Source organism: Hippocampus comes, unplaced genomic scaffold (assembly GCF_001891065.2).
Source record: "Hippocampus comes isolate QL1 unplaced genomic scaffold, H_comes_QL1_v1.1 scaffold128, whole genome shotgun sequence".
Classification (NCBI taxonomy): Eukaryota; Metazoa; Chordata; class Actinopteri; order Syngnathiformes; family Syngnathidae; genus Hippocampus; species Hippocampus comes.
This window is the reverse complement of record NW_017805852.1, coordinates 963,785-975,438: the sequence shown is the minus strand read 5'-3', so window position 1 is coordinate 975,438 and position 11,654 is coordinate 963,785. Positions and strand designations below refer to the sequence as shown.

Below are 11,654 nucleotides of genomic sequence, written 5' to 3'. Positions count from 1 at the left end.
AAAAAAAATTAAACAGGCTTGCATTGCTTAAAGCTTCATTCTACAGTAATATTTTCAGCACATTTTGTTGGTACTGAATTCAGTGATTCCTTTCGTCTACCACTAGAGGGAGCCTGCGTAGCACGGTCGGAAAAATCACCGTCCTGCACAACTAAATCGAACTTTTGCAGATCTTGAGAAGAATATCATTCAGCAAGTGAAGACAATGTTTCCAATTCAGCGACATCTCGGGGACTCCCCTTTTATTTTTTGTTGTTTGTTTTTTTTCCCGAAACATTCATCCTCGGTTGTTTGTGTGCAGTCAAACCTGCCCCGTGAGCGCCATTTCCAGTGAGCTTTTTTCTCTCGTGTGCGTCCTCATGTGTTTGACCATGTTGGACTTATGGGAAAATCTTTTACCACAGAGTGAGCAGTAAAAGGGTTTTTCTCCCGTGTGTGTTCTCATGTGTGAAACCAGGTGTGGCCTTTGGGAGAATGCCTTCCCACAAGTGGAGCAGCTAAATGGTTTTTCCCCCGTGTGTGTCCTCATGTGCGACGTCAGACTGTGTTTCTGAATGAAAGATTGGTCGCACGCTGAGCAACGAAAGGGTTTTTCCCCCGTGTGTATCCTCATGTGCGACGCCACGCACGACTTGTGAGAGAAGGTCTTGGCGCACATCGAGCAACCGTATGGTTTCTCTCCGGTGTGCGTTCTTGTGTGGAGCACCAGACTGCGCTTCTGAATAAATGTTTGACCGCACAGCAGGCAACTGTGCGGTCTTTCCCCAGTATGTATTTTCACGTGTGACGCCATGTGTGACTTTTGGGAAAATGTTTTGTCGCAGAACGAGCAACAAAAGGGCTTTTCCCCTGTGTGTGTTTTCATATGTGGTGCGAGTTGCCGCTTTTGAGAGAATGCTTTGCCGCAAATTAAGCAGCGGAAGGGTTTCTCGCCCGTGTGCGTTCTCTCGTGCGCGACCATGCTTCGCTTCAGCGCGAATCTCTTCTCGCAAACCGAGCAAGAGAAAGGCCTTTCCCCCGTGTGCATTTTCATGTGCGTTGCCATGTGCGACGTTTGGGAGAATGTTTTGGCGCACAATGAGCAGCGAAAGGGTTTCTCCCCTGTGTGTGTTCTCGTGTGTTTGGACATGTTGGATTTATTTGAGAAGGTTTTCCCGCAAATGGGGCAACAGAAAGGTTTCTCTCCCGTGTGCGTTCTCATGTGCGTGACCAGATTTTGCTTTTGGGTGATGGTCTTACCACAAACGGAACAAGTGAAGGGGCTCTCCCCCGTGTGCGCGCTCATGTGTCGCCCCAGTTGTCGCTTCCGCGAGAAGGCTTCCCCGCACACGGAACAAACGAAAGGTTTCTCTCCCGTGTGCGTTCTCGCGTGCGCTGCCATGTTATGCTTCAGGGTGAATCTTTTCCCACAGGCGGAGCAGCTGAAAGGCCTTTCGCCTGTGTGGATTTTCATGTGGGTGACCATGTGCGACGTCTGGGCGAATTTCTTCTGGCACACCGGGCAACCGTAGGGTTTTTCTCCCGTGTGCGTTCTCATGTGTTTCACCATGTTCGACTGATTCGAGAAAGTTTTGCCGCAAACGGAGCAACAGAAAGGCTTTTCCCCCGTGTGGACTCTCATGTGTTGCACCACTTGAGTCTTGAGAGAGAACGTTTTGACACACCAAGGGCAGCGGAGGAGCTTTTCCTTCCTGTGCGTCCTCAAGTGGCGAGCCAGTGTTGACCGTTTGCCGAAGTGGTCGCCACAAACTGAACAGGTCAAATTTTCGAGAGGCATTTGTGAAGTCGCCTCGTTGTTCTTGCCGCACCTCGACTGTTGGTCGTCACCTTCAGAGTTGGCGTCGCTCTCCACGTCGTCGCTGTCCGACAGTGGCGCCAAGAGCTCTTCCGCTGACGGGCCAGCGCAGGGCTCTCCCGCTCCGCTGCGATGATGACACCGCGTCCGTTCGGGTGACTCGTCTTCGACCTTCACGCAGACGCCGGTCGGCGCCAGCGTGCTGACATCCAACCCCTTGTCTTCCTCTTTCATGCCTGGGGGCCGTGGCTCCTCCTCTTGGTCTTCACCATAAGTTGGCCATGCATCGTTTCCTTCCTCTTGAGAGGGAAGGAGCAGCGAATCGTTTTTATCCTCATTGATGCGACGAGGCTGTGGACCCTCACGCGGTAAAGTGGAGCTGGGGGCCACCTTTCCCCGAAGGACAATCAGCTGCTGGATGTCTGCGGGGCACAAGCAAGGCAATGAGACCACTCCAAACCATGCCACACATTCAGCGAAACTGACCGGACTGGCAACAGGGTTGTTTGGTGTTGCAGCTCCTCTGACATCCTCACATTTCTTTGGGTTTCTGTCTTTGCATCTTGCATTTATTTGACATCATGCATTTTGATTTGCAGATATTCTCTGCCATTTTTGACAAAATATCAAGCAAAGTTTCTTTCGAAAGGCATCCATTTAATCTTTGCATTGACCAGTTTGACTATTTCATTGTTGTGTTGACCTCTTATTAAAGGTTTAATATTATCCATCCGTCCATTATCTCATCGGCTTTTCCTCAGGAGGGTCGCGGGCGTGCTGGAGCCGATCCCAGCTGAATTCGGGCACCAGGCGGGGCGCACCCTCAAATGGTTTGTCAGCCAATCGCAGAAGTCAAACATTGTATTTGGAAATAAAATGACCTCAATTCAGCCCTTACTGTGACTCGTTAAATAAAGTCATTCATAAATATCGACTGATATGAACAACTTCAATCATGATACACTTTTTGGGGCGGCCACGGTGAATGCCTCTCGAAAGAGTCCACTGTTGCATAGAAAAGAAGCCACTGTCGTCGTCATCTCAACCACAGATGGGCAACCTAATGCGCTTTCAATGTACTGTCAGGGGGGGTGGGGGGAGACCCATGTTGTTTGTTTACTTCTGTATTTTTCGCCCTTTCTTTGGTTTTCAGGATGCATTGCAACATACGATGCTGAACTTTTTCGTTTTTCTTCTCGAATGGAGATGATCAGGTGGAAGTGCGACCAACTGAAATGAGAATTTTGGGGGGGGGGGGAGTACGGCCAAGTAAAAGAAATTACCACAATTTCATCCCATCCAATCTTACTTATCACAATTTTGCTTTGCATTGCTTTTAAACAGCTAATTTGACTGCGTCTGCACTGAAAAGTAAAACTAGCGAGTCGTTCAACAGGAAAATCCCGCCACAATTTTTTTGACATAAAATAAAAACGACAAACAACCCTTCCCACCCACAATCACACCTGGGGACAATTTAGTGTCCAATTAACCGTGCATGTTTTTTGGAATGTGGGAGGGCACCGGAGTGCTCGGAGAAAACACACGCAAGCACGGGGAGAAGGTGCAAACTCCACACAAGAATCCTCGGAGCCCCGAATCGAATCTTGGACACGTGCACAACTCTCTCTAATTGTGTTGCTGTTATTTTACTATCAATATCGACCCCTTAACTGAGGCCCGTGACTTCATCCACTAATGTCAAAAGCATGACATGGAGAACACGAATGAACATGTGAACAGACCTCGGCCGGACAATTCGATGTGATTCTTGCATACCTGTCAACTCATACGGTTTAGCCATATTTCATACGGATTTTGTGGTGAATCTTACGTATATGGCCATATTTTTCCCCCTAACAGGTAGTTCCGTTTGCTTTTGCTCAGAATGGTGCTAGTCTACTCGAATGCTTTCATTTCCGGTAACTTTCCAGTAAATCACGTGGTTCCTAGTTGAAAACAGCAGAGTATTCATTGGATACTTCGGTAGTGTACAAGCAAGTTCTACAAGGAAACAAATATATCATTCATATTGCGTGGGTTTTTTTTCTGCCGTTATTTTGACATATAAAATGCTTTGGTATGTTTTAAGGGTTTTTTGCTCTTTATAAGGATTTTTTCGGTAGTTTATACAGGTTGGCGCTCCGAAAAGTTGACAGGTATGTTCTTGCCAGCACCTTGCAGTTGCTCTTGTTGTCGCTCGTTCTCCTCGCGCGACGCCATTGCTCCGTTGAACAGTCAGAATGTGTTCTTCGTCGCTCCCAGACCTATTTCAATTTGTTCGTGTTTTTTTCCCCCCTCTCCCTCATAAGATTTCACCCGGTCGCCGTCTTGAAGCAACGCCGACTTCCCCTTTTTTCTTCTTCGGCGGTTAATGCGTTGCACCATCGCCATCTTGTGGCGACATTGAGGACACCTCCAGAATTACCCAGGTTGTATGTTGCATTAAAAGCGGAACATGTTTTGAAATGGTTCGTCTTGGTCTCGGTTTTTACTGGATATGACAAAAACCTGGCATTTGAACGACGGGGTACGGACTTTGTATGTCCACAGTAAAGCTACCCTTCAACTCCTTTTATAATAGTTTCACGAATGACTTGTCACCTCCTGAAATTTCTATCTAATGCATCTGAACTTTGATGACACTGGTTTTGTAACTCTTTGTTTTATTTTCATGCCATGTGACAAAAACAAACCTCATTGTCATTTCATATTTCTGCACAGTTAAAAGATAAAAAAGTTTTCTGGGGAGGGGGGGTGGAGGAAACTGATAAAAAATAAAATACATTTAAAAGCTTCATTTTAGTTTAGTATTTGTTTTATTTTGTAATAAATGGAGTATTTGTCGAGAGCGAGATAAAAAAAAAGTTCACAAAGTGCTGTGTAATTCAGTAAACTACAATTCTCAAACGACCTTCCTTTTTCTGTTGGGTCGTTGAGTCATAGCGAAATGAAATACATTTCAAATGAACCCGAAAGTTCAGGTAAATTCATTGACAGAGAACAAAACCATGGATATTTTCGCTCCAATGATAGTTAGTTTTCTAAATTGAAGTCTTCAATTTGTTTTTCTTTTAAAGCATTCCCATTTGTAGTTCTTTTTTTTTCAATTTGAAGTGAGTCGGTTCGTTTCCGTGAACCCTTTTTGCTTCGGACGCATGCAGAGGATTCCTGTCAAACGTTCAAGTCTTCCCCTTTGTTCCCCCAAACAAAGGGAGCAACTTAACGGGTTGGAATTCCTGCGTGGGTCCTCATGTGCGACTTCATGTTGGACTTGTCGGCAAATGCTTTATCGCACAACGGGCAACGGAAGGGTTTTTCTCCGGCGTGGATCGTCACGTGCAATTCCATGGTTTGCTTGAGAGTGAATCTTTTGCCACAAATTGGGCAAGGAAAGGGCTTTTCTCCCGTGTGGATTCTCATGTGCGGCACCACGTTTCGCTTCAGGCTGAAACGTTTACCGCAGACCGAGCAACAGAAGGGTTTCTCTCCCGAATGCGTTTTCACGTGCGTTTCCAAATAGTCTTTGCGCGAGTAGGTTTTACCGCAGGTAGAGCAACCAAAGGGTTTTCCTCCCGTGTGTAGTCTCAGGTGCGGCGCCAGGTTTTTTTTCAAGGTGAACGTTTGGCCGCAAACGGAGCAACAGAAGGGCTTTTCCCTCGTGTGCACTCTCATGTGGGAATCCACATGCTCCTTCAGAGCGAAGGCTCGGCCGCACGTCGAGCAACTGAATGGTTTTTCCCCCGTGTGCGTTCTCATGTGCCGAATCATGTTGGCCTTTTGGATGAAGGTCTTCGAGCAAACCGAGCACGTAAAAGGGTTCTCCCCGGTGTGTATTCTTGTGTGTGATTCCATTTGGTCTTTTGTCGAGAAGGTTTTACCGCAAAATGAGCAACTGAAGGGTTTTTCTCCGGTGTGCGTTCTCATGTGCCTGTACAAATGCTGCTGAGCAAAACCTTTGCCGCAGACCGAGCAGGAAACTCGTTTTTTACACGTCTGTGATGTTTTCGACAGCTTGCCGTCAGCTCGGCAGTCCGCGTCGCTCCTCAGAGGTTCCTCCGGGTCGTCGCTGTCCGACAGAGGCGCTAACAGCTTGTCCGGGGACGGCCCCCCGCGGGGGTCTCTGGGCGCGCCATGACGATGCAGCTGTGACCACTCGGGCGCTTGGTCCACAGAGACGCCGGTCGGTGGCAACTTGCTGACGCGGACCGCCTCTTCTTCCTCTTTAACGTGGATGGGCAGCGAATCCTTCGCTTCCTCTTTCACATGAAAGGACTGTCGATCCTCTTGTTCTTCTTTGATGTGGCGGGGCCTTGGCTCCTCGTCTTCGTTTTTAATGTGGAGAAGCTGTGGCTCCTCTTGCTTGAAAATGGAGCTGCCCCATTGGAGCTGAGGGGGAAGCTCTTCCTGACGAACAATCAGCTGCTGGACGTCTGAAGGACACAAACAAGTCCGTTATTCCATTACTGCCATGCAAACAACACTTTGCCATTGTGTGATTTTTTTTTTGAGCTGATTCTGATGTTTGTCAGAAAAACAACCCTGAAAATTGATAAATATGCAGATTAATTAACAAAATATGTTCATAATAAAATAACTTATTTTTTGTCCCTTAACGCTAACAACAATAACGATAACTCGTATCTCGATATAGAGGATGTGACCGTCTTACATTTTCAAGTGCAACTAGCCTATTCGGTTGAATAGGTATATGAATATAGATACGGTAGTACAACAGCTTGGAAACACAAAAAGTTGCGTTTTTCATCATTTTTAGAATGTGCTGAATTGCACAATAATACTTTATTATTCATTTACAATCTGAAGAGATATTGGTGGAATTATATGGCGAACAAAAAAGTCAATCAAGACCGAGTATGTTTGATCATTTCGATTCTTCCAAGTAGGCACCCGACGCCCCGTCACAGTTTGGCGCATCTTGCTGTTTTCTCAGTCAGCTTTCTGATGTGGATGATGCTGTTAATAAAGTCACGGTACAGATAGAAAGGCTTAACAGAGAATGTAAGGGGGGAAATGAAGAGGACGAGATGAGCTGCTGGTCTAACATCCAGCACAATGATGTCAATGTGGACAGACCTTGGATGCGCAAACACATGCCATTGTCGCCAGCAGCTTCCAATTGTTTTCGTTGTCGCTCCTTCTCCTCGTACAGCGCCATTGTCGTCTGAAGCGGTCAGATCATTTTCTTAGCCGCAGTCGTACCGACTAGTTGCACTTTTGGATGAGTTTTCCACTCGATTTTATCCGATCGCCGTCGCGTTGTTGTTTTTAAGGCAGCCCTACTTCCGCCCTTTTATCTTCTTTGTTGGTTTTACGGCAGCGGAGTGTCCGTGGTGAGGCGCTGCTGCCACTCTGCGGCGCTATTGAGGACCGCCTGAAAAAAAGTACCAGGAATGTTTTGGGGGAGCGGCCTCTTTCCAAAGATAATTTGGGGCTAATAATACACGAGGGATTTGACATGAAGTACTGAAGAATTTCAACTTTCATGCAGACTCTTTCACGGCAGTATTAACGAAAGCTTAAGCATTCAAAGAACCTGCTCAACAATCGGTCCATTTTTATCGTATGAAAGATGGTCTGACTCTTCTGTCTTAAAACGTAACCTGAATCGATACTTTTAAAGTCTTCTTTCCTCTTCTGACAAAAAATGAAAAGCATTTAGAACTCCAAAACGCAATAAAGAATGAACATTTGCTTGAACGTTTTTTCCCCTCAGAGCGTAGTTATATATGAATCTCCGGTAGATGGCGGTAATGCCACTTAATAATAATAATAATAATAATAATAATAATAATAATAATAATAATAATAATAACAATACATTTTATTTATAAGCGCCTTTCAAAACATTCAAGGACACCTTACAATCAAAACAAGAACAATAAAACCACAGATAAAATAATAAATAATAAAAAGAAGAGATTAATTTAAACTGAGTATGCGATTTTAAGTTGGTGGATTTTGACATGGGATTTGAATGTGGGAAGAGAATCAATATTTCGGATGTTGGGTGGGAGTGAATTCCAGAATTTGGACAAAACTTCAGGGTTGGTCGCTCAAAGTGGACATAGTGTGAGGTTTAAGTCTACTTGAAGTACATCGATCCGATCCACAGAGAACCGGAATGGTAAAACTTAGAATCTTTGTTTTTAGCTATGCGCATGCGGTACGTTTGCTGACCGACACTCCAGCACAGTAGGTGGCGGTAATGCACATTACGTGTAACATCCCATCTGCCGATACACCAAAGGAATAAAAACGCACAGGTTAGCGTCTTATCCGTCGCCCCACGTGAAGAAAGCGTAAGGTTGCAAGTGTTGTCACTGTCCTCGTCGAACAGTTTGCTCTACAGCGTGAAAATGTTGAAGGATTTGGTACGCGAGCGAATGATTGCGGCCGCCGACGAAATCTTCGCACTGTTTGAAAGAACGATGGCGTCGTACGAGGAGCAACTTTGTCGAGCCAGAGATGAAACCGAGCGGCACCGACGACAACTGGAAGCTGTTTGCAAGACTCAAGTTCTTATACGACTCGAAGGTCCGAGCTTCTACCTTTTAACCATCGTATTGACTTAACATTGTTTATGCTTTTAAAAAATAATACATTCATATCCGTGCCTCGGCGTCAGAAATACGTGAGTAAAAATTCAAAGGGGGATCGATCCTCTTGAAACAAGATTTGATCGTTATTTTCGAAGGTTGAAGTACAAACGTACACATATATTTTTGTGACGATTGATAGCAGTTATCTGACATCACGTGATGTTGCACTTTTTTTCCACTTACGCTTTTTTTGTTTGTTAAGAACCATTCAGCCGTTTGGTCGGCCATTTTGGGCCGCCATTTTTAATGGTACCAAAATGGCACACCGTGGTTCAGCGTTGTCTTTCTCAACTCGAGTTTCTTTTCAATGACTTTGTGACGAATGAGGTTAACGGCTAGCACCAAAACAAAGTCGTTTGTGGCCTCTGACATTTTCTTTTAGTTGGAAATGTACATATACTACTAGGTCACATCTGTCCGACGTCATCTAAATTATGTTTGTGTTGTTTGTGTCCTTCAGACGTCCAGCAGCTGATTGGTTGTAAGGAGGCAGAGTTGGGGGGCTCCAGTTCCGAGCAGAGGATTTCTCCGCCCGCCTTTGTAAAAGAGGAAGGTACTGATCTGCTCTCCGTCCACGTCGAAGAGGAAGCGCATGAGGTGCCCATTGACCTGAAGGAGGAGAGGGTGTTGGTTAACGTCAGCAATTTGCCACCGACTCGCGCCTGCGCGGGCCATGAAGACGAGCCACCCGAGCGGTCACATCTTCCTCATCACAATCCAAGCGGAAACCAGTGTGAAGGACCACCACCGGACCACCTCGAAGTGCCGCGCCGAAAGAGAGATGACGACCCAAAGATCGACGCACAGCGTGAAGGTGAGGCGAAGCGGTCGAAGAGCTCTCGAAAGAAGGCGACAAGAAAACTCCCGAAACATATCAAACATGTTCCCCGCTCCGTTTGTTGTAAAACATCTGATAAAAAGCATTCGAAAAGTCGCATGGGAAAACACAAAAGAGAAAAATGCCTTTAGTTGCTTATATTGCGGGAACACGTTCTATTGGCAACGCCGGCCGGAATCGCACGTCAAAACGCTCATCGGGGAATGCCTCTTTGGGTGCCCATCGAGAGATCCAAATCCAAGTCAGCCTGAGCTAAAGCATCTGCCATTTGTTCAGTGCGTCTGGGCTTTCCGTTTTGTCTCCGTCTGCATTCTTGCGTTGCCAAACAACTCTGCGTACTCGCGTGTTAGGTCCGGAATGTGTTTTGGTGGCTTACACTTGGTCCATACAGACCATTGAGATTCTGCTCTTGGACCCGCGTACTCTGAAATGCCTTTGTGTTGTTTTCTGTCCTCCAGCCTTCGGGCAGCAGGCGGGCCACGGGGGAGAACACGATCCACAGTTCACCCATGATGAAGAGGAACAGGAGATTCCAGTTCCTCCCAGCCTTCAGGACAAAGACGGGCTGCTCGGCGTCAGCAAGTCGCCGCCGAAAAGCGTCTTTACGGGGAGTGAAGACGCCGCTGAACCGCCCCGACCCCGGCCCCGGCGCCACTGCGTAGACCACTCTGAAGGATCACTGGCAGAAAAGCTCTTCACTCCTGCGCCAGGCAGCGCCAACCGAAAGAACACCAACAAACGGGTGAAGAGCTCTAAAGACAAGACAACTCTCGGCGATAAGGAAACTTCCCATGTGCGTGAAAACCGTTTGCCCTGCTCGGTGTGTGGTAAAACGTTTCATAGTCAATATCTGATTATTCATATGAGAAAGCACACGGGAGAAAAACCCTACGGTTGCTCACTTTGCACTGAAAGGTTTCCCAGTCAGCCGCATTTGGGCCAACACATGCTAACACACACCGGCGAAAGCCCTTATTGTTGCTCAACCTGCGGCAAGACGCTCAAATACAGGTCGAGCCTGGTGTCGCATTTGAAAATTCACAAAAGAGAGCTGCCTTTTAGTTGCGGCGTTTGCGCAAAAACCTTCAGGCAAAAGGCCGCCATGTTGAGGCACACGAAAACGCACACGAACAAGAAAAGCTTGCCGTGCCCCGTTTGCGACGCCGTGTTCACCACAAAGACGGAAATGGCGAAACACGCCAGAATGCACCGGGAGAAAAAGCGCTTGAGCTGCCCGCTTTGTGAAAGACAGTTTGCGAACCTGTCCGATAAGATTCGACACATGACGATCCACACGGGAGAAAATGAATTTCTAGCTTCATTGGGCTAAAGAGATTGCTAAGCCGTCAGACACGCTTTGAGCAGGAAAACATTTCTGGCGGACACAAAATAGCTTTGAATGTACTTGTCGGCTAAATGCGAAAAACATTTAAGTGACTGTTTCTTGGCATGAGTTTGACTGTAATGGCGAAAGATTTTAATTTGATTCATTTACATTGACGTCCCGTAGATGATGGCGTCCAAACGAAGGAGGACGGTATTGACCGTGGAAGAGCGAGTGAAGTGCATCCGGTTAAGCGAAGCGGGATTCAAAGTAAGAAAGATTCAGGAGATACTCCGAGTGGGAAAGACTCAAATCTACGAGACGTTGAGAAACAAGGAAACGATTCTCGCTCGGTACGATTCTGGCCGTTTACCCGGTCAGAGGAAATTGCTCGTGGTCCGACAGACCAAGTACAGCGGAATCAATGAGCGTGTCCTGGATTGGTTTAACTCTTGTCGTGCTCAAAGCCTTCCGCTAACCGGACCGCGAATTCGGGAGAAGGCGAGCTCCATCGCGCGCTCTCTGGGCATCGAGGACTTCGAAGCGTCCCAAGGCTGGCTTCAAAAGTTCATAGCACGAAATCAGCTGAGCAACGCTGTCCTGGTTGGTGCTGATAGGTGAGGGCTGGCAGCTCAAGTAAGAGACGGACGGTGAGTGAGGGGGAAGAAAATTAAAGGATCTTCAGAAAATGCTATGGAGAACTGTGACCAGACCGAATTCTTTTTTTCAGAACTCTTCCACCCCGTTCGTATGTGATTCTGCAAAAAATGGTCAACTTGCCAAGGGCCGGGTTAAAAGTTCCGTCCTTTGGACATCGGAAAATCGGCAACTTCTGCGCTGTTTTGTTGCACACTAATGGAATAAGTTGCCACCAGAAGTGAAGTCCGCCCCGAGTGTAAATGCTTTTCAGTCCAGGATAAAAACTTTCGTTAATATTTTTTTTTGCCTATTAGTTATTTCAGAAACCTACTCATTTCGTTACTTTTAATGTTTTTGAAGTTGTTTCGACATCGTCAATGTACATTCTGGTCATTTTTGTCTTTTTTTTTTCATTTTTGCTTTTTGAATGTCATT

At 46.5% G+C, this 11,654-nt stretch overlaps 2 protein-coding genes across 4 annotated transcripts; one reads left to right on the top strand and one right to left on the bottom strand.

The window, feature by feature from the left end:
• Nucleotides 1–6: 6 nt before the first annotated feature.
• On the bottom strand, nucleotides 7–7,157 carry LOC109526902 (zinc finger protein 184-like). Its single transcript, XM_019888478.1, has 5 exons — nucleotides 6,893–7,157; nucleotides 5,023–6,228; nucleotides 3,967–4,032; nucleotides 3,541–3,570; nucleotides 7–2,217 (listed from the first exon to the last, which is right to left on the bottom strand). The coding sequence occupies exons 1-5, from the start codon at nucleotides 6,972–6,974 to the stop codon at nucleotides 302–304; spliced, it is 3,300 nt and encodes a 1,099-aa protein (XP_019744037.1). The 5' UTR covers nucleotides 6,975–7,157; the 3' UTR covers nucleotides 7–301.
• A 930-nt stretch (nucleotides 7,158–8,087) lies between these two features.
• Nucleotides 8,088–11,516, top strand: LOC109526924 (zinc finger protein 501-like). 3 transcript variants are annotated; one of them, XM_019888507.1, is made up of 5 exons: nucleotides 8,088–8,353; nucleotides 8,879–9,232; nucleotides 9,715–9,998; nucleotides 10,767–11,230; nucleotides 11,311–11,516. In XM_019888507.1, the coding sequence occupies exons 1-4, from the start codon at nucleotides 8,176–8,178 to the stop codon at nucleotides 11,199–11,201; spliced, it is 1,251 nt and encodes a 416-aa protein (XP_019744066.1). In that variant the 5' UTR covers nucleotides 8,088–8,175; the 3' UTR covers nucleotides 11,202–11,230; nucleotides 11,311–11,516. The 3 variants fall into 3 exon arrangements, with proteins under 3 accessions (XP_019744066.1, XP_019744067.1, XP_019744065.1); XM_019888508.1 differs by lacking the exon at nucleotides 10,767–11,230; XM_019888506.1 differs by lacking the exons at nucleotides 10,767–11,230; nucleotides 11,311–11,516 and having other exon boundaries at nucleotides 9,715–10,686.
• Nucleotides 11,517–11,654: the final 138 nt, after the last annotated feature.

Excerpts from the sequence above, each read along its gene's own strand:
- LOC109526902 (XM_019888478.1), bottom strand. The coding sequence starts at position 6,974 with ATGGCGCTGTACGAGGAGAAGGAGCGACAACGAAAACAATTGGAAGCT. Across the intron at positions 4,033-5,022 it reads CCACGCAGGAATTCCAACCC|TGTTCAACGGAGCAATGGCG; the intron begins GTTAAGTTGCTC and ends ACACATTCTGAC. Across the intron at positions 3,571-3,966 it reads AGAGCAACTGCAAGGTGCTG|GCAAGAATCACATCGAATTG; the intron begins GCAAGAACATAC and ends GTTGACAGGTAT.
- LOC109526924 (XM_019888506.1), top strand. The coding sequence starts at position 8,176 with ATGTTGAAGGATTTGGTACGCGAGCGAATGATTGCGGCCGCCGACGAA. Across the intron at positions 8,354-8,878 it reads AGTTCTTATACGACTCGAAG|ACGTCCAGCAGCTGATTGGT; the intron begins GTCCGAGCTTCT and ends TGTGTCCTTCAG. Across the intron at positions 9,233-9,714 it reads GATCGACGCACAGCGTGAAG|CCTTCGGGCAGCAGGCGGGC; the intron begins GTGAGGCGAAGC and ends TCTGTCCTCCAG.